Source organism: Aedes aegypti, chromosome 3 (genome assembly GCF_002204515.2).
Source record: "Aedes aegypti strain LVP_AGWG chromosome 3, AaegL5.0 Primary Assembly, whole genome shotgun sequence".
Lineage (NCBI taxonomy): Eukaryota > Metazoa > Arthropoda > Insecta > Diptera > Culicidae > Aedes > Aedes aegypti.
This window is the reverse complement of record NC_035109.1, coordinates 383,245,604-383,266,166: the sequence shown is the minus strand read 5'-3', so window position 1 is coordinate 383,266,166 and position 20,563 is coordinate 383,245,604. Positions and strand designations below refer to the sequence as shown.

The 20,563-nt window shown below is 39.7% G+C and overlaps 2 protein-coding genes across 5 annotated transcripts in view; both read left to right on the top strand.

Annotated features, from left to right (window-relative positions):
* The window catches only part of LOC5566539 (uncharacterized protein CG10915), a 79,422-nt gene extending 61,634 nt beyond the window's left edge, over positions 1-17,788 (top strand). For 2 of the 4 annotated variants that reach the window (XM_001650884.2, XM_021853242.1), the window contains one exon: positions 17,575-17,719. In XM_001650884.2, the coding sequence (XP_001650934.2) occupies positions 17,575-17,646 (72 nt within the window). In that variant the 3' untranslated portion in view covers positions 17,647-17,719. Of the gene's footprint in view, positions 1-17,574; positions 17,720-17,758 lie in introns of those variants that run through there. The other 2 variants (XM_021853243.1, XR_002502268.1) reach the window with 2 other exon arrangements.
* Positions 17,789-17,876: 88 nt separating this feature from the next.
* Positions 17,877-20,563, top strand: part of LOC5566540 (parkin coregulated gene protein homolog) — a 34,913-nt gene continuing 32,226 nt past the window's right edge. The window contains exon 1 of the mRNA XM_001650885.2: positions 17,877-19,450. Coding sequence (XP_001650935.1) covers positions 19,288-19,450 — 163 coding nt within the window. The 5' untranslated portion in view covers positions 17,877-19,287. The remainder of the gene's footprint in view (positions 19,451-20,563) is intronic.

Here is a 20,563-nt window from a genome sequence, read left to right as displayed (position 1 = left end):
GTGACATGAATCATTTGGATATAAAGCGAATCTAACTGAATAAATTGAACAAGAATGTAATCGGTCCTGAATTACTTGTGTATGAAGTGAATATTACCTTACACACTTGACTATGAAGTGAATCAGACATGAATCACATGAAGTGATTCTCACCTTAAACACTTGAATATGAAGTGAATTTGACATGAGTATCTTGGATATGGAGCTAGTCAAATCTGAAACACTTGAATATGAAATGAATGAGACCTGAATGCCTTAAATTTACTTCAAAAATCAAACATCAATCACTTGGATATTAAACTAATCAAATCTGAAAAATTTACATAAAGTGATTCAAGCATGAATTACTTGAAAATGAAGTGAATCAGCGCTAACCTGCTTGAACATCAAGTCATACCTGCAAAAGTGGGAAATTCTAGATGAATCAAACTACTTGAATATCTAGTAATTCGTACTTGAAATAGGTGAATATGAAGTGCTTCAGACCTGCAGCACTTGAATATAAAGTGAATCAAACCTGAATCACTTGAATATGGAGTGAATCCGACATGAATCACTTGGATATGAAGCGAATCAAACATAAATCACTGGAAATAAATCCTAAATCATTTGAATATGAAATCAATCAGACCTGAATCACTTGTACATAAGCCGAATTAAACTTGAAACATTTGAAAATGAAGTGAATCACTTGAAATCATTTGAACATCAATGAATCCAACCAAAATCAGTCGAATATGAGTTAATGAGATAAGAATCACTAGGATATGGAGCAAACTGAATCACTTGAAAATGAAATGAATCAGTTCTGAATCACTTAATAATAAAGGGAATCTGACGTGAAACACTTGCGGGTATGGAGAGAACTAAACTTGAATCTATTGAATACAAAATGAATCAATCCTGAGTCACTTGAACATGGAGTGAATTTGACATGATTTTTGTTTACTCCATATTCAAGTCAAACCTGAATTTCTTGAATATAAAGTGAATCAAACCCGAAAGACATGAATATAAAGAGAATCAGACATCAATCACTTGGATATTAAGTCAATCAAACTTGAACCATGAAGAGATTCTGACTTGAATAATTTGAATATGATGAATATGAGTCCTGACTGAGTCACTCGCACATGGAGTAAGTCATACCAAAATCACTAGAGTATGAATCAGGTATGATACACTTGAATATACATTTGATATGACCTGAATCACTTTAATTTAATATGATTCCATCTCTAATCACTTCAACTTCCAAATGTCAAAGGATTTCTGAACAGTATTCTGGAAATTCTATCTCATCAAATTCATAATGTTTAGGTACAGTCATCCCTCCAGAGTGAACTGTTTCCTGGATGCCCTTGACTTTCCGAACAACTTTGCCGAAGACTCAAACTTTCTATCTCATCTGGCTCGAAAGATAGAATTTGTTCCATATATTTAATTAAATATGCGTACTAGTGCAACCTAGTGGCAAAATTAGGAACCAAAAAATTTGATATTTGGATGTCCTTTACTTTATTTCTGTTCTTTACTTACCGAAGACTCGAACTTTCTATCTCTTATGGATTACAAGCTCACAGTTTGAAATGCTCAATTTTGCATGCTCACTAGTGCCACCTAGCGGCAAAATCGCGAACTAAACTGTTCACTTTCCGGATGTCCTTGAACCCCTGAGCAACTTTGCCGAAGATCCGAACTTTCTATCTCTTATGGATCACAAGCTAGAACTAGTTTGAAATGCTCAATTTTGCATGCTCACTAGCGCCACCTAGCGGCAAAATCGCGAACTAAACTGTTCACTTTCCGGATGTCCTTGATCCCCTAAACAATTTTACTGAAGATCGCTTCTTTGCAAGTCGTAAGGATCTCGAGATATAGCAATGTGAATTAACCTGTTTTGAGGTGATGCTAAACTTTTTGGGGGTGATTCATTATTCAGCTGAGTGTTGCAATACTTATTTCAGTGAGTCCGTATTTATGACGGGTAGTGTATATCGCATCAATCTGTGATCCAGCATCAATATTTCGAATGCAAAACGAGGAAAAGTGCAAAAGGTTCGTTGAGGCTGACCTTCTAGGGTAAAAACCGTGTTGATCCGAAGAGATATAATTCTTACAGCTCGCAAAAAGCAACTCGTAGATGATGATTTCAAAAACTTTTGAGCATGTACATAGTGAGGTTATTCCTCGGTAGTTCTCAACGTTTTGCTTGTCGCCCTTTTTGAACACTGGAAACATTACAGAAATTTTCCAGTTAGATGGAAACAGACGCTGTCGCAGAGATTCGTTGAACAAAAAAGCTAGCGGACGGATCAGGTTGTTTGCGCATTTTTTCAAGAGACAGAATGGAATTTTCATAACAGACTCTTATCAAAGTATTGTTTCAAGAAGCAAATAACTGAACATGAGGAAAAATCTGTAGCTTGATATATTTACGTGTCTTAAGGCCACACGGGACGGTGTTTTAATCAGCCTCTCCATTTGAAGAAGCAAATCTCAAGTACCACTCAATATATCGATGCGAAAAATGTATCACTATAATTATAAATATGTAGTGCACAACCCATAAAATTTTCACTTTAATCGGTTCTCTAAAACTAGAGATTCGCTTCTGCAAAGTTTTGATGATAATTGTTAGAGTGAGACATAAGATATGGAAAATAACACGGTCTCCCGTGTCACCTTAAGGTATTTTCGAATATCTCTCGATCCAGATGACCAATGATCTGATCCAAACCGATACGGATTCTAAAATTACAAGAGAATTTAAAAAACTTTTGAAAAAAAAAATGGTGCGAGTATATCGACAACTAAAAAATTATTGCGATTTAAATATATTTTTTGTGGTTAAAAAATATGCTGCTAGTAGAGGATTTTATTCTTCATTAGTATCATTCCAAACATTACATCCATTTCTTATATCTAGGTGTTCTGTGTTAGACAACACTATCATCCTAATTTGGTATTAAAAAAATTAAGCTTTTATTAACATTTTGTTAACAACATATTACATTTTATTTGCCGTAGCAGTTAGGATTTTTTACAGATGAGTTGATTTTATCTGCTTATAAGAGAAAAAAAGTTTTAAATTTACTAAACCTAACTTCACCTAAATATATAACGCATTAATCGTGGCAATAGAAGATTGCAACGATTTTTGTCTAAAAATATTAATTATTTAATTTGACATTTGTTCCTATGTTACATATTTATTGTTGGATATTCTATGTAACTCATTGGTACTATACCAGGGAGAAGATGTTTGAAGATCAAATGCTTTTCCTAAGAAAAAGTTTTGATTTTCTATTAATGAGGGGATAAAGACATTTTACATGTTTGTTACATTTGGCTTGAATGCCTTCAATGTGATTATTGAAAGATAAATTTTTATCTAACATCCCGAGCAGGTGGAAAAAGCTGATAAAGATCATAATTAGTTGTCCTTAACTAATTACAGAAAATCATAATCTGCAATTGATTTGTTGAAGATAAGAGATAAAAGATCAAACATAATACCAAAAATTATATGGAAAAATATTGAACAACATATTGTTAAGATATTATAAGATCAAAACAATAGCTGGCAAGTTTATTGATCGATCAACAAATCAATATCAAAATATGATGTGACAGATGGCGAAGAATAAAAATAATCAAAAAGCCGACAGCCAGGATTGATCTCTCAACCTTTGGATCCATACACAGAGATGCTAACCAATCGGTTATGATTATCAGTTGAAAGATAAAGGAAATAAGAGCATCATTTTCTTAGCTTTCTGAGACTACTTTTTGCTCCTAGAGGTTGTCTTGACGTCACGCTGTTCAGTCCCGCCATTTTGCTGTTGAATATGTTTTGTTTCATGTCAAAGAACTAAATTTTGATATTTTCAGATGTTGAGCTATAGCGCTGAAATTTGTGAAATTTTCGAACATCTTTTCAATCATCATTTGTTCGTTTTGAGATGTGATTTTTTTTTTAATTTCTTTATTAGTATCATTCCAAACATTACATTCATTATTTCTTACTAGTGGTCCCGGCAAACTTCGTCTTGCCATCAAGTAGGCTGTTGGAAAACGCTTTTGATCCCATATAAAATGACAGTTTCGTTCGCGCTCGTTTTTTCAACTTTCCCGGTGATATCCTGAGATTTTTATACACACGAACACGTCGCATCCCCTGTCGAATACAACAGTGAAAGAATTATGCATATCCTTTGACCCGTTCAAATGCCATTTCGTGACATACAAACACCATTCCATTTTTATTTATATAGATATCTAGGTGTTCTGTGTTATTAGACAACACTATCATCCTAATTTGGTAAAACAAATCTAAGATTTTATTAACATTTTGTTAATAACATATTACATTTCATTTGCCGTAGCAGTTCGGATTTTTTACAGGTGAGTTGATTTCACCTGCTTATAAGAGAAAAAAAGGCTTTGAATATACTTAATCTAACTTAACCTAAACATATAACGCATTAATCGTGGCAATAGAAGATTGTAACGATTTTTGCCTGAAATTATTGATTATTTTATTTGACATTTGTTCCAATGTTTCAACATTGGATATCCTATGTAACTCATTGGTACTATACCAGGGAGGAAGCTTCAGAATCATTTTCAAAATTTTATTTTGAATTCTCTGCAGAGCTTTCTTCCTGGTATTACAACAGCTAGTCCATATTGGTACAGCATACAACATGGCTGGCCTGAAAATTTGTTTGAATATCAAAAGCTTGTTCTTAAGACAAAGTTTTGGTTTTCTATTAATCAGGGGATAGAGACATTTTACATATTTGTTTCATTTGGCTTGAATGCCCTCAATGTGATTTTTGAAAGTTAAATTCTTATCTAGCATGAGCCCTAGATACTTAACTTATGAACTTATGTGGGAATATTATTAGTTGAGTTTTTAAAGCATTAGGAGAAATCTTCCATTTTTACAAGTATGAAGAAAAAATATCCAAACTTTTTTGCAATCGACTACAGATGACACGCAGGCTTCGTCCTTTGGCGGAGAGGCCTGTGTCATCCGCAAACAAAGATTTTTGATATCCCTGAGGTAACTCAGGTAAGTCAGATGTGAAAATATTGTATAATATTGGTCCCAAAATGCTGCCTTGAGGAACACCAGCTCTTACAGGAAGTCTTTCAGATCTGGAGTTCTGATAATTAACCTGAAGTGTACGATTTGACAGATAACTTTGAATTATTCTAACAATGTATGTTGGAAAATTAAAGTTTTTCAATTTTACAATCAAACCTTGATGCCAAACACTGTCGAATGCTTTTTCTATGTCTAGAAGAGCAAGACCAGTAGAGTAGCCTTGAGATTTGTTGGAACGGATCAAATTTGTTACACGTAAAAGTTGATGAGTGGTCGAATGTCCATGGCGGAATCCGAACTGTTCATTGGTAAAAATTGAAGTTCTGTTGATGTGGGCCATCATTCTGTTCAAAATAACCTTTTCAAAAAGTTTACTGATGGAGGAAAGCAAACTGATTTGACGATAGCTAAAAGCTTCTGCCGGTTTTTTGTCTGGTTTTAAAATGGGAACAACCTTAGCATTTTTCCATTTGTCAGGAAAATATGCTAATTGAAAACATTTGTTAAATATATCAACTAAAAATGATAAGCTACTTTCTGGAAGTTTCTTGATGAGGATGTAGAAAATTCCATCATCGCCAGGAGCCTTCATATTTTTGAATTTTTTAATAATAGTTCTCACTTCTTCCAAACCAGTCTCCCAGGCATTTTCGTAGCCGTGCGGTTAGTGTCACCGAGGCATTTAGCCGCATCGTGCTAAGGAGTGTGGGTTCGATTCCCGCCTCAGGCCGAAAAACTTTTCGAGAGGAATGTTTTCCGACTGTGCCACTGGGCGTTGCATGCTAGTCCGTTGTCTAGTGTGGTGCTTCCTTCAAAGGGCAACTAGCCCACTGGAAGCATTAACGTGTAGTGTCTTTAAGTTTTTGAGCTTTTTCGCAATTAGTTAGTAATAATTTGTTTTCCTCTTTCAATGCCGGTATTGGCTTCTGAGGTTTTTTCAAGATTTTAGATAATTTCCAAAAGGGCTTAGAGCCAGGGTCCAATTGAGAAATTTTATTTTCAAAATTTTTGTTTCTTAAATCTGCAAAACGTTTCTTGATTTCTTTCTGCAAATCCTGTCATATAATTTTCATAGCAGGATCACGAGTGCGTTGAAATTGCCTTCTCCTCACGTTTTTAAGACGGATCAAGAGTTTAAAATCATCGTCTATAATCACGGATTTAAATTTTACTTCACATTTTGGAATTGCAATGTTCCTGGCTTCAACAATGGAATTTGTTAAAGTTTCAAGAGCATTGTCGATATCAATTTTAGTTTCTTAAGAAATGTTAACATTTCTAGAGTCACATTACACACAGATTAGAGTCAACATACGTTTCATATATATTCCAGTCGGCTCGTAAATAATTGAATGTGGAGCTGATAGGATTGAAAATCGCTTCATGCGATATTTGAAATGTAACAGGGACATGATCAGAATCAAAATCAGCATGAGTAACTAATTGGCTACAAAGATGACTAGAGTCGGTTAAGACCAAATCAATCGTAGATGGATTTCTAGAAGAGGAAAAACATGTAGCGCTATCAGGGTATTAAATTGAGAAATATCCTGAAGAGCACTCATCAAATAAAATTCTGCCGTTGGAATTACTTTGAGAATTATTCCATGATCGATTGAGATGTGATTTTGATTTTTCCGTCTGCCCGGGATGAGCTCTAGATACCTAGCTTCATTTGACCAATTTATTGGAACCCCACTCATCGCGATAACATGTCTACTTGAAGGTTTCAAATATAGAGCTTTTGGTTTATGTGGGAATATTATTAGTTGAGTTTTTAAAGCATTAGGAGAAATCTTCAATTTTTGTAAGTATGAAGAAAAAATATCCAATTTTTTTTGCGATCGACTAGATGACACGCAGATTTCGTCCTTTGGTGTAAAATTTCTCTTTTTCACCAAAGTAATTTTGACAGCCGATCAAGTATGAGCAAAGTGTCACTTTTACTTGCGGAATAATTGAGCGGTACATTTTTCCGTAAGAAAAAGTGACAGCTCCATTTGATTTCAGCTCTACTTCTCAGCAGCGTACAGCTCAAGTGATTTCGGTTGCGGAATTATTCCTTGACCGTTTCTTGTCCTATCCTTTTGCACAGTACTTATGATCAGCGTACTGGCCATAAAAGTTGATGAGTGGTCGAATGTCAATGGCGGAACCAAACTGTTCATTGGCAAACATTGAATTTTCGTTGATGTGGACCATCATTCTGTTCAAAATCACCTTTTCAAAAAGTTTACTGATGGAGGAAAGCAAACTGATTGGACGATAGCTAGAAGCTTCTGCAGGATTTTTGTCTGGTTTTAAAATTGGAACAACCTTAGCATTTTTCCATTTGTCAGGAAAATATGCTAATTGAAAACATTTGTTAAATATATCAACTAAGAATGATAAGCTACTTTATGGAAGTTTCTTGATGAGGATGTAGAAAATTCCATCATCTTCAGGAGCCTTCATATTTTTGATTGTTTTAATAATAGTTCTCACTTCTTCCAAATCAGTCTCCCAGGAATTTTCGAAAACTTTCTCTTGATTGAGAATATTTTCAAAGTCCTGAGTACCGTTTTGACTCATATTCCGAACACTTAAGGCCAACAGTGACTTCAAATGCATCTGATAGGCATACATTAGCTGATATTTGTGAAAATTTCAATTTCTTCGCAAAGTCTAACTGTTAGCTGTTGGGTTTGCCGATAAAATTGTTCATTTTAACTTGTTCAGTATTGTTTTTACGCAAAAGTATGGAACGACATTTTGATTCAAATGCCGAACACTGTGTTCATTCTGTCTCATATTCCAAACACCTTGACTCATATTCCGAACAGCACGAATAAATAGTATTCAAATGAATAATTTCGCAAATAAATTTATCTGAGCTAGTTTTACTGGTCTCGAACTAGAGGATCATCACTACTCCAGAGGTATAGAATAGATTAGAAGAGTTTAAATTGGATTGCAATTGACTGCCATTTCCTTGCAGTTTGATGACATATTTCAGCGAAACATTTCAACCAAATCGCCATACAAAAACAGAGTGTTCGGAATATGAGTCTGTTCGGAATTTGAGACAAAACGGTAACTAGATTTTCAATTGGACTAGTAAGTCCTAAATTAAAATTGTGCGCGCTTTCAAACTGCACAGCAAGTTTTTGAGCTTTTTCGCAATTAGTTAGAAATAATTTGTTTTCTCTTTCAATGCTAGTATTGGTTTCTGAGGTTTTATAAAAAAAAAATTAGATAATTTCCAAAAGGGCTTAGAGCCAGGGTCCAATTGAGAAATCTTATTTTCTAAATTTTTGTTTCTTAATTGTGCAAAACGTTTCTTGATTTCTTTCTGCAAATCTTGCCATATAATTTTCATAGCAGGATCGCGAGTGCGTTGAAATTGCCTTCTCCTCACGTTTTTAAGACGGATCAAGAGTTTAAGATCATCGTCTATAATCATGGATTCAAATTTATCTTCACATTTTGGAATTGCAATTCTCCTGGCTCCAACAATGGAATTTACATTGTCAATATCAAATTTTGTTTGTTTGTGTTTCATATATATTCCAGTCGGCTCAAAAATAATTGAAAGTGGAGCTGATAGGATTGAGAATCGCTTCATGGGATATTTGAAATGTAACAGGGACATGATCAAAATCAAAATCAGCATGAGTAAGTAATTGGCTACAAAGATGACTAGAGTCGGTTAAGACAAAATCAATCGTAGATGGATTTCTAGAAGAGGAAAAAAACATGTAGGGCTATCAGGGTATTGAATTGAGAAACATCCTGAAGAGCACTCATCAAATAAAGTTTTGCCGTTGGAATTACTTTGAGAATTATTCCATGACCGATGTTTAGCATTAAAGTCACCAATGACAAAAAAATTGGACTTATTGCGAGTCAATTTTCGCAAGTCAGTTTGGAGCAAATTAACTTGCTGTCCAGAGCATTGAAAAGGCAAATAGGCAGCTATGAAAGTATATTTACCAAGCAGTGCTTCAACTGAAACACCTAAAGTTTCAAAAACTTTAGTTTCAAATGACGAAAACAGTTGATGTTTCATACGCCTAAGAATGATGATTGCAACTCCCTCACAAGCCCCATCAAGTCGATCATTACGATAAACAAAAAAGTTAGGATCTCTTTTGAGTTTAGATCCAGGTTTCAAATACGTTTCAGTAATAACTGCTATATGCACGTTATTAGCTGTAAGAAAATTAAACAGCTCGTCATCTTTACCATTCAGAGAACGAGCATTCAAATTTAAAATATTTAAATTATTATTTGGATCCATTAGAAAAGCGCAATCCAATAAAAATTTGACTAGTAAATTTTACACCTACTTGGATTGTTTCAGTCATAGTGGTGGCTTTGAACATTGCATCAATCATTAGATTCAATTGTTCAGTTAGAAAATTAAAATCGGAGGCAGACATATCACTTGGAATGGGTACATTATCTGATGGTTTTCCGTTAGAATTTTTGGTAGACTCCACCTCATGAGTAGAATTTTCCTGTGGCGGCAGGGTTTTTTTATTTGATTTGAAACAATTAGAATGGGTACTCATAGTTTGAAAAGAGGAGGAGTTCAAATTACAGTAATGACCCGATTTTGTCTACCCCTGATTTTATCTACCCCCGATTTTAGCACCCTTTTTGACCCGATTTTGTCTACCCCCGCTTTTAGCATCATTTGTTCCCGATTTTGTCAGCCTGAAATTTATATTTATTTTAGTTAGACTATACGACCTTGGCCATGTCTATACAATCCTCTAAAGATCGAATTTTTGAAATTTGAAATTCCTAATAATTATCCAAGAAACTTACCTTGGATTACGGTAAATAGAAAATTGAAGTAAAAAAACAATGTTTTTATTAATAAAATCATAAAACTAAGTCCTTAAATTAAAATAAAATTTGAAAACAGTCGAAAATCCCGATTTTAGCTCTTTCCCGATTTTGTCAACCCTAAATGCAGTATGGGGCTGACAAAATCGGGACATTACTGTACCTGCTACGATATCGGCAATGGATATTCCGTGGGTAGATACATTCGAAATTAAAAGATTCGAACGGCTACCCGACGGATTAAAATTAGTTTGTGAATGAGCATGATTATGATCTTCCTGATGGGTATGATTCCTAATCAAGCGATCGTTAACTGAAAAATGAGTATTGTTCGATACTCTACCAGGCAAATTCCGTAAACGACCGTTATCGTAACGGATTTTATCTTTCATCTGCCTGGCACGAGCCTCAATGACTCTCCTTTGCGAAGGGCAATCCCAAAAATTGGACTTATGATTGTTCCCGCAATTTGAGCATATAAACTTGGTGGTATCTTCCTTTACTGGACAGACGTCCTTAGCGTGAGAAGAACCTCCACAAATCATGCATTTAGCATCCATGCGACAATTTTTTGTACCATGCCCCATTTTTGGCACCGACGGCACTGAGTGGTTCTGCTAATTTCCTCCAGATTTCTGGAAATGTTCCCATGTCACACGGACATCGTACATAAGTTTAGCTTTTTCTAAAGCTTTAATATTATTTAGATCTTTCTTGTTAAAGTGAACTAATTTTTTTGCACGGTACGCATTCCCAGGGCAAAAACAGAATCGGGTGTAATATTCTTGAGAAAACCCTTTCCGAACAATGCCAGATTGGGTTCTCTTTTTCATAATGATTACTTGGACAGGGGAAAATCCAAGTAAATCATTTATTCCATCTTTGCTCTCTTCAGGTGACTCATAGTCACTTGAGAGACCATTCAAGACGACTCACAGTGCGTTGCCCCATAGACAAAAATCAAATTTCTAGCTATTTTATTCGGCAATAATAAGTATCCACAAGTGCTTATTGATAAGATATACAAAGCACTAAAACTACTACAACGAGCGTCGGAAGTGACGAATGTCGGAGTAGCAGAAAATTTTATCGCATGTAGCATTCCTTTTAACCAGTATGGAGAATGCTGAAACCAATCTATTCAATTAAAATCTAAAAGAGAACATGACTAAAGGTTGGTAAAGTATATTTGATGGGATAGGCACACCAATTTTAACTTCGAATATAAAAAAACGGCACGATGAGTTGGCTATGAAATCATACTTATAAAATACTAACATGTAAGATGTTTGAGAAGAGTTTCCGGCAAAACGCGACAGTCTGATTTCTTTGCGATTTGGAAGGAAACCTAGATTCCCATAATGGAGTTCAAGATCTCCTGCCTAAATCCCTCAAATTCGGAACAACTGATCACGGCACTCTTTGCTTCCTCACCTGAATCAAAGAGCCTGGGCTAGAAACTGCTTCGATTTGGTGTTCGGAAAATTTGTCTAGAGCATCGAACTGATTGCTCATTTCGATGCAATTATCAACATTATCCATTTCACCCTTGGAAGAAAGTTCGTATTCCGGAGAAACGTTCTTTCTTTCTTTCTTGCCACGTTTAGAGACAGTTTTAAATCCCACTGTTTTGGAAGGAAGTTGTGAATTCAGAGATTCACCCTTCCTTTTGTTTGTAGTTGCAACTATGCTTAGTGAATGAACGAGAGAAGACGAGACCTCCTAAGAGGTTTTTTCCCAAAAAGGGTTACCAGCGCTAGCTTTCGCCGGGTGCAACGAAAAATCGAAGACACGGATCCAAACAAAGATCGTAAAGGGATCAATAGTAGAAAAAATAGTACTGAAAAGTACTGTTTTAGTAGCACTGAAAAGTACTGTTTTATTGCTTTAGGTAGTTTTTAAAAAACTTCCAAGAGCAAAGAGAGTTCGTGTACGCACAGCACGAAGGTACGATACGCACTGCCGTACAATATAATCATTCATGAGAGGTTTTGATCCTAAGAATCCTTGCACAAAATCCTCCTCTAGCTATTATATTCTTAAATCAGATTTTTTTTCTGCCGTAAGGCAAATAGGTTTTTTGGGAGCCTTGGCTTAAACTTAATGCACTCAGGAAAACTAGTTTCCGTTAAAAACGTAAACAAAGTGAAAGATTTGATTTTGTGATGTAGTTTTTTTTTTGTGTTGTTTTTTACAAGGGGGAAATCTGCAAACAGATCCCCTGAGAAGATAACTCAGGGAATGCGGGGATGACGCACCAACGACGACCCGCTAAAACCAGCCTATGCACTGTGCATGAGCAATTCATTTAGAATTGCTCAAGTGGTGAACAGTGCATCGACATGACCCTTGGACTCAGACCCTCATCTCCCCGGAACCACCTTACGGTATTTCTTCGGGAAGGGACCAGTGCATATAGCACAACACGTGTAGCAGAAGTAGCCTAGGCAAACTGCTTCTCCTAGCCGACTTAAACAATGTTACAAGGGACCAGCCTCGGCAGGGCTAATCCTCTGCAGCCAACTCTTGGTCGGCGCGCCATAGGCGCTGCAATTCTAACATAATGTGAGTGACAGCCGTAGTTACTGCATTCCAGCACTCGGCATCCGCACACATTCTCTCTATAATATTGTCGGGGGACGTGTCCCCTCCGCATGTAGTGAGCATGCGACCTCTCACAACAATGAAACGGGGGCAATCGAACACGACATGCTCCGCTGTTTCCTCTACACCAGCACAATTGGGGCACGCAGAAGATTCTGAGTGCCCGAACCTATGCAGGTACTGTCTATAGCAACCATGTCCTGACAGAAACTGCGTCAGGTGGAAGTTCACTTCCCCATGGCTTCTACCATACCAATCTGACACATTTGGTATTAGTCGATGGGTCCATCTACCCTTAGTGGAGTTATCCCATTCCTGCTGCCAGCTTCTGAGCGTTTCCTCTTTACACGTGTCGCGGACTCCTCTGGTACCCCTTTGGTTGAAGCATTGAACATCTTCCTTGATGATGAGCCCGATGGGCGTCATCCCGGCTATGATGCACACGGCCTCTTTAGATACCGTCCGGTATGCACTTGCTACTCTTAAGCACATTATCCTGTACGTGCTTTCCAACCGCTTTAGATTTCTGTTCGTTCTAAGCGCTTTTGACCAGATTGGTCCTCCATACCTTAGTATGGATAGCGCCACGCTTGCCAGCAGCTTGCGTTTGCTGGCAATTACAGCAGAGCTGTTAGACATCATCCTCGAAAGCGCCGCTATAGCCGTAGATGCCCTTTCACAGGCATATTCAACGTGGCTAGCGAAGCTGAGCTTGTCATCGATCATTACCCCAAGATGCCTAAGGGATCGCTTGGACTCTATGGTGCAATCACCTACCGAGATAAGCGCCCGTTGCTCGGACTTGCGGTTGTTGACCACCACCACCTCAGTCTTGTGACGGGCCAGTCCTAGTTTCCTAGACTTCATCCATTCCTCAACCAGGGAAATAGAGTGCGCTGCTGTCAACTCTACTTCCTCCATCGATTCACCATAGACCACTAGGGTGATATCGTCGGCGAAGCCAACAATCTTAACACCCGTCGGAAGGGGCAGCCTCAGTACGTCATCGTACATCGCATTCCATAACAGCGGGCCCAGGATTGAACCTTGAGGTACTCCCGCGGTAATTCGAACGTTTTTCTGCCCCTCCTCTGTGTCATACAGTAGAATCCTACCATCAAAATAGCTTTCTAGAAGCTTACACAACTGCACCGGTACCTTGAGGCGGTGAAGCGCGTGTGCTATTGCTTCCCAGCTTGCGCTGTTGATCGCATTCTTCACATCCAGAGTGACAACCGCGCAGTAACGGATGCCGCTCCTTTTATGCTCGATTGCCACCTCAGCTGTTTGAACGACCGCCTGGATGGCGTCCAGAGTAGATTTACCTTTTCTGAATCCAAACTGGTTGTTGGACAGGCCGTCCGCACTCTCCGTATACGGTACTAGTCTGTTGAGAATCAACCTCTCCAATAACTTGCCCGTCGTATCTAGTAGACAGATAGGTCTATACGCCGACGGGTCACCTGGTGGTTTCCCCGCCTTTGGTAGTAGCACCAATTTCTGTCGCTTCCATACATCCGGGAAGATTCCTTGATCAATGCAGCGTTGCATCGTGGTTCTGAACATGTCCGGATCCGTGTTCACTGCCGTTTTTAAGGCAACATTCGGGATACCATCGGGTCCCGGTGCCTTGTTTGACGCGAATGATTTCACGACTTCTGCCAGCTCTTCGTTCGTCACTCTCGCCACTTCTTCTCCTTCATCTGCCGCATACGGCGCTGGGGGCCATGGGCTTATGGGATGGTGCGGGAAGAGTACATCGATTTTCGATCGCAGCAACTCGGGCGATTTCTCTTGGGGCGCTATGGCTCCTTTGGTCTTAGCCATTACCACTCTGTAGGCGTCACCCCATGGACTAGAATTGGCACTCTCGCATAGACTTTCAAAGCATGCCCGTTTTCGATTCTTGATTTCCTTTTTGAGAGCCAACTTTGCCTCTCTGAATGCTGCACCGCGTTCCTCTCTTTGTGCTTCTGTGCGTGCGCGTTGCATTCTTCGTCTAGCCCGAAGGCAGATGGCTCGAAGATTTGCAATTGATTCGCACCACCAATACACTGGCGGCCTGTACTCTCTAGGAGGGGCTTTTCTCGGCATGGAAGCATCACACGCTCGTGATATCATAGCAACTAGCTCTTCACCGTTTAGGTCCAGAGTGTTTCGTTCGCGCCTCAGGGCTTCAGTGAATACTTCGCCGTCGAAGCGCGCTGTTTTCCATCCTCGGGCTTGGGTCGAGTTACATCGCGCTGCCTTCTGCCCGCCTGGTATTATACTATAGCGAATCGATTGATGATCGCTATGAGTATAACCGTCATCAACGCGCCAGTTCATGGTACCTAAAAGGTTAGGACTACAAAACGTCACGTCGATGATCGATTCTGCACCATTTCTGCGGAAGGTACTCACTGTACCCACATTTGCCAGCTCTACATTTAATGCGGCCAGGGATTCCAACAATAGCTGGCCTCTTTGATTGGTGCAGCGGCTACCCCACTCCACTGCCCATGCATTAAAGTCGCCAGCTATCACTACTGGCTGCCGATTAGCTAGTTCGGCCATCATCCTGTCAACCATGTGGGAAAATTCCTCAATCGACCACCTTGGGGGCGCGTAACAACTGCAATAGAACACGCCGTTGATTTTTGCTATCGCAAAACCGTCATTTGAGCTAGAGACTACTTCTTGGATTGGGTATCGTCCTGTCGTCCCTATAGCTGCTAGCTGTTGAGACCTATCCGCCACCCAGTTCCCGTTGTTGGCTGGTATGCGGTATGGGTCCGATAATAACACCACGTCAGTCTTGGTTTCCGAGACTGACTGCCAAAGCAGCTGCTGGGCTGCATCACAGTGGTTTAAATTTAACTGTGTTACTTCCGTTTTGGCTGCTTTGATACTCCGCTTGTGCCCGGACATATGGGTCCGCCCGTTAAGTGTCCGTTGTCTGCTCTGTCGACACATATTAGGCACTTAGCGATTTGCTTACAATCGCTTGCCCTATGGCCTTCAGCGCCGCATTTTCTGCACATCTTACTTCTGTCGGGACCATTGCAATTCCACGACTTATGGCCCTTCCCGAAACACTTGAAGCAAACTTCAGGAGGCTGTTGTATGCTCAGCCGGCAAACCGACCAGCCTACCTTGAGTATGCCCAAGTTCTTCGCTTTGTTGGCCTCTGCAACCGGCAGCCTGATCGCCGCCACCTGGGTGCCCTGCGGGCCCTTTCTAAGGTGGATGGCCTTACTGGCTACGTCGATGTCACACTGCTCTTTGAGGGCAGCCGAGACCTCCGCTGCATCGGTGACCTCATCCAGATTTTTACACTGGAGAGTCGCTTCAGCAGTAAGGGATCTTACATCAACCTCGTCACCAAGTACTTCTTGTGCCAGTTGCTTATAGACTGCACCCTTTTCCTTGGCGTCCTTCTTTAAGACTAGGATCATTTCACCAATCCTAGTTCGCCTTATGCTTCGCACGTCTGCGCCCAATGGCGATAGCATCTCTGTGCTTCGCATCGCCTTCAGAACCTCGGCGTATTTTGCTTCCTCCGTTTTGATAACGAGGGCTTCGCCTAAATTCCTACGTTTCGCTGTTTTCGGTTTAGCGCTCTCCTTGGGCTCCGTTTTCGGTTTCCTCTGTTTTTTCTTATTTCCAACTCGTATCCACGGGTTGCTGTTGCCTTGCGCCCGTGGTTCCTGTGGATGCACTGCCTGGTTCCGGTTAACCCGTGGCTCCTTTTTCTTGGCTTTCTTGGCCTTAGGATTGGTTGGCCTCTCCTTTGTTGCCATGTCCTCTTGATCGCGGGGCTTGGCTCGTGCCAGCTTTTCCGCTTTGGAGGACGGCCGCGTAGGTCACTTTTCCCTTAGCAACCATACGTCTTTTCGCCACGTATTCATCCCCGGAAGCTTCCCTCTTCCGCATCGCGTATCGAATAATATCATCAGATATATTCGCGTTGCCTGTGAAGGAAAACACTTCGGTCTGACACGACCTAGTGTCTTTTTGGCCTTCTACCTTGCCCAGTTGTTCCTTGGCTTTCTCGTAGTCCTGCTTTGCAGCTAGGACTGATTGTCGCAATTTCAGTAGACTTGTTTTCAAGTCTTTGCTGATATTTGTTTTGCTTTTAACATATTCGATGATGACATCAAGTTGCTCAGCAGCTACCTGCATTTTAGGGAGGTACTCCCTATTGCGATCCATGGCCTCGATTAGTCCCGGGCCATCGGTCACCACACATGTTGCACTGGAGCGGCCAGTGCCTGCCGTCGTCACAGTATCTAGGCTTTTGCCCACACTGTTTTCAATAAAGTTGGTCGCCTCCTTCCTTGGCGGGAACCTTAGCCGGTTACTGATAGGTCCAGAAGCCTCTCCTTCACATTCCGCTAGTTGTTTGTTTTGGTTGATCATCTCTTATGGGTCCCCCTAAGAGCCGCTATCCATCTCCGCTGGAATAGTCGCCTTTATAATCCCATGGTTATCTATGCAAGCAGGGAGGCCATGCTAGGGTTGACATAGTCCTTTATGGGGTACTATGTTCAGAGCCGGATCGGCGCAGGTCAGGTAATGGCATCTGAGCCTACTCCCGCCCAGTTGGAACAACCAGGCGACGGATTTGGAACGTACTCTAAGGCCTGCCACGGTTTTACGGGACGGGGGCAGCCTGCGCCATTAACCCACTCGCCGTTTCGGGCCAGTGTCACCCGACCCTACTAAGGGAGTAGGATGTCGCCGCTGTCAGCCTCAAAGCATATTATCCAGTACATATACCGTTACTTGTCCTTTGTCGTGCGCTATTTGTAATGTAGTTTAATTTAGTTCATTCGTTCCGTTATGCATCTAATTACGTGTTTACTAGCATGAATTGTTGTGATAAAGCCCATGGTTGATCGGTTGTACTGACGCAGACAACGGTGAGTGATAAGTGGCTGAAAATGAAAGCAATGCGTTGGCTGTAAACTATTAGTAATTTATGTGATAGTCTCGTAATCGACAAAGGCATAAATATATTTTTTCTGTGTTTGTTTCAGAGGCACCCGAAACGGAAACGTACACCATGCACGATGGCACTACGGAGACGACACGCAAGCCGGAAACGTTAGCAGACTCCTTGTAATATCCGTTTCGTCTGAAGGTGTTTAGTTGTAAGACTATTATTTTTTTTTTTCTTTTTAACTTGTAATCCCGTTTTATTTCAATTCTAATAATTCACAGGGTGTCTCAAGGGTCCAATCATGTTTCTCTCTCTATTTAATTTTGGGCTGCTGAATCTTATGCCACTCTCAGAAATGTTTTAGAACATCATAATTTTCAGCTATATGTCGCCAAGGTTGTATAAAATTCTGATTTTGATAATGTTTCAACGAAATTTAAACCAAGATTTATCAAACTTTCTAATGATGAAATCCTTTAAGCATGCAAAACAGGAATTAAACTTTCATGTAGTATGTAGTTTGCTTTTAAATTTCATTATTGAATTCGAATTAATAGAAAAAAAGACCTCTTTTGATAAGTATTCTTTAACACATAAAGTTTGAATCCTGTGGTAAATTAAGCAAACTGGTAGGCAAATTGACTATAATTATGTTGCATAATGCATACTCATGTTAAGCAATGTATACTCAACAGCCAATATCTAAAAAAATAGATGTGCTTGATATTTTTGAAAATGGTCAATCGATTCAGCAACCCCTAATCAAATACATAGCAGTATTTTGCTGCTTGAGACAACAACAACGACGCTCCACAGTGTTATCCAAGACTTGTAATGACCTTTTACCTTCAAAACCATTTGGTCTTAATCATCATATAGTACATTGAGAATTATCAATATACAGAAGGAATTATCAAAAATAATTCATAATTCCAATCCCTGTATTTTTTTTTTGTCCGTAAAAATAAGATTATATTGCTAAAGAAAAGCTTCGAAAGAAGCGGTGAAAGTATTGATTCTTCATTCAATGGCATTAACAATCAACCACCTTCCCCGTAATGATAATGGACGGGTGGTATTTCGCTCAAGGTTGCCCTCGTTGTCTTCTCCGTTGTTCTTCAAGTAGATTTATTGAGATAGATGCACAACGGAAACCGCCACCAATGCTATGTACCTATTAGTAGTCCCTTGTCAGCAAATAAATCAGCCTTCTCAAGTATACGAAACTAATGTTCGAGCTTAGCAAAACTATAAGACGAACCATCTAACTTGCATGCAACATCCCCTCCAACTGTCTCCTGCAGTGGAGTACAAGGCAGCTCGAACACCCCCAACTCGAGTTCCCGGGCACCGGTTGGATTTTCCTGCTGTTTCCATGGCGGGCCAGAAAACAAAACTGAAATACTTTTACAAGGTTTGACCGAGTGATGGTGGCAAAAAAACAGCAGTTCAATGTAAAAGCATTTTCCGCGATTTTGTTCCCGCTGTTTTGTCGCAATTCGGAAGCAATCGGAATCTGGTGCGGATTGCTTCACTCTCGAGACACTTCGAAATCATTTGGTCGCGTGGACAGGAAGTTTCTTTCTCTCGGGATCGCCTTGTGAAAGTAAAATCGATGGAAAAAGTAAAAGTGATAAGAATCAAATTAATTCGGTAAATAAGTCGCGGTAACCTGTGGTGGCCCACTTCGAGGGTGTATAAAGTTTAATTAGCTGAAACGCAGGGAGGGGAAGCAAAGAGATAGACACAAGACACAAAATCGTCGGAAAGAGACACATCCAGGAAAGAAAGGGGGCAGAAAAGGCGCGCAATGGCTACGAAATCTTCGTCGGCGACATTCGCAATCGAAGCTCGTCCATATTCGGCGACAAGGCCAATCAAGAGTGCCCCTCAGCTGCGGCCAGTTCCAGCATTTTCCATCGAGTCGCTGCAGAAGAACACCTTTGTGATGGGTCCTCCCAAGGCGCAAAAACGTGAGTATTGATCATAAATGATTGCAACTGGAATGGACACATTTTATTTGTTATGGGAACGTTTACGTTTTCCATTTCTTCGAAAGGGCGATTAATTAGCCCTAATTTAGTTCCAATTGGTATTGACCCACTGCAACATTGAAAGTGTAAATATTTGGTAGAATATTAGGCGGGTAGCTATGGCTATGTAATTGACGTTGAGTAATCGAAATGGGTCATTGGTGTTTAGTATGAAAACAAGCCACGTAATGTCATGGAATTAGCGTTTCACGGAATTGAACTTACAGTTCCTCGAATTAGACGGAGCTAACATAGTTCAGTTTCGTAGGAAACTTTTGAACGTAAATGTCGTTCTTCTTTATCTTCCTAGCATTACGTCCCAACTGAGATAGAGCCTGCATATGTCTTCCACAGTTAATAACTGAGAGTTTTCTTTGCCAATTGACCTTTTTTTGTACTTGTTTATCATGTGGTAAACACAAATATTGGGTTAAATCAATAAACTTAAATGCCCTTCTTGGAAGGACAGCCTCTATGCCCGGACACTATACGTTTTTCAGAAACCAGAGTAACTTTTAAAGTTTAAAAACGTAATACAAATATGTGTGTAATGCTCATTTAATAGTATACACAAAACATGCCGTTTATGTCTTCCCAGATTATGATAGAGGCATGTCATGGGCCGGATACCTTTATGGAAGTTTTCAACCGGACCCCAGAAAATACTCTATTCTTGTCGATATAAATGCCTAAATCACCAATCAATTATAGCTTCACTTTGCGGTATTGGTTTGAATTTCCATCAGCTTTTTGTTCATTTGTACGAGCTTAGTAAGTTCAGGGTTCGTTCTTTGCAATGCATTGAGGACACCTGACGTCTGTGTCAGTAATAGGGGTTCCTGGGGTAATATGTACAGCCGAGGCAAAACGTACTTTGTCTTCTTCTTCTTGGCATTAACGTCCTCACTGGGACAGAGCCTGCTTCTCAGCTTAGTCAGGGTGTCTATTTATTGACAAAAATGAAATTCTCTGATATTTCCAGCTTTTACCAGATTTCAAAAAATACTTCCAGGTTTAAGAAATTCTCCAAAATACATAAATGATTGTCGAATA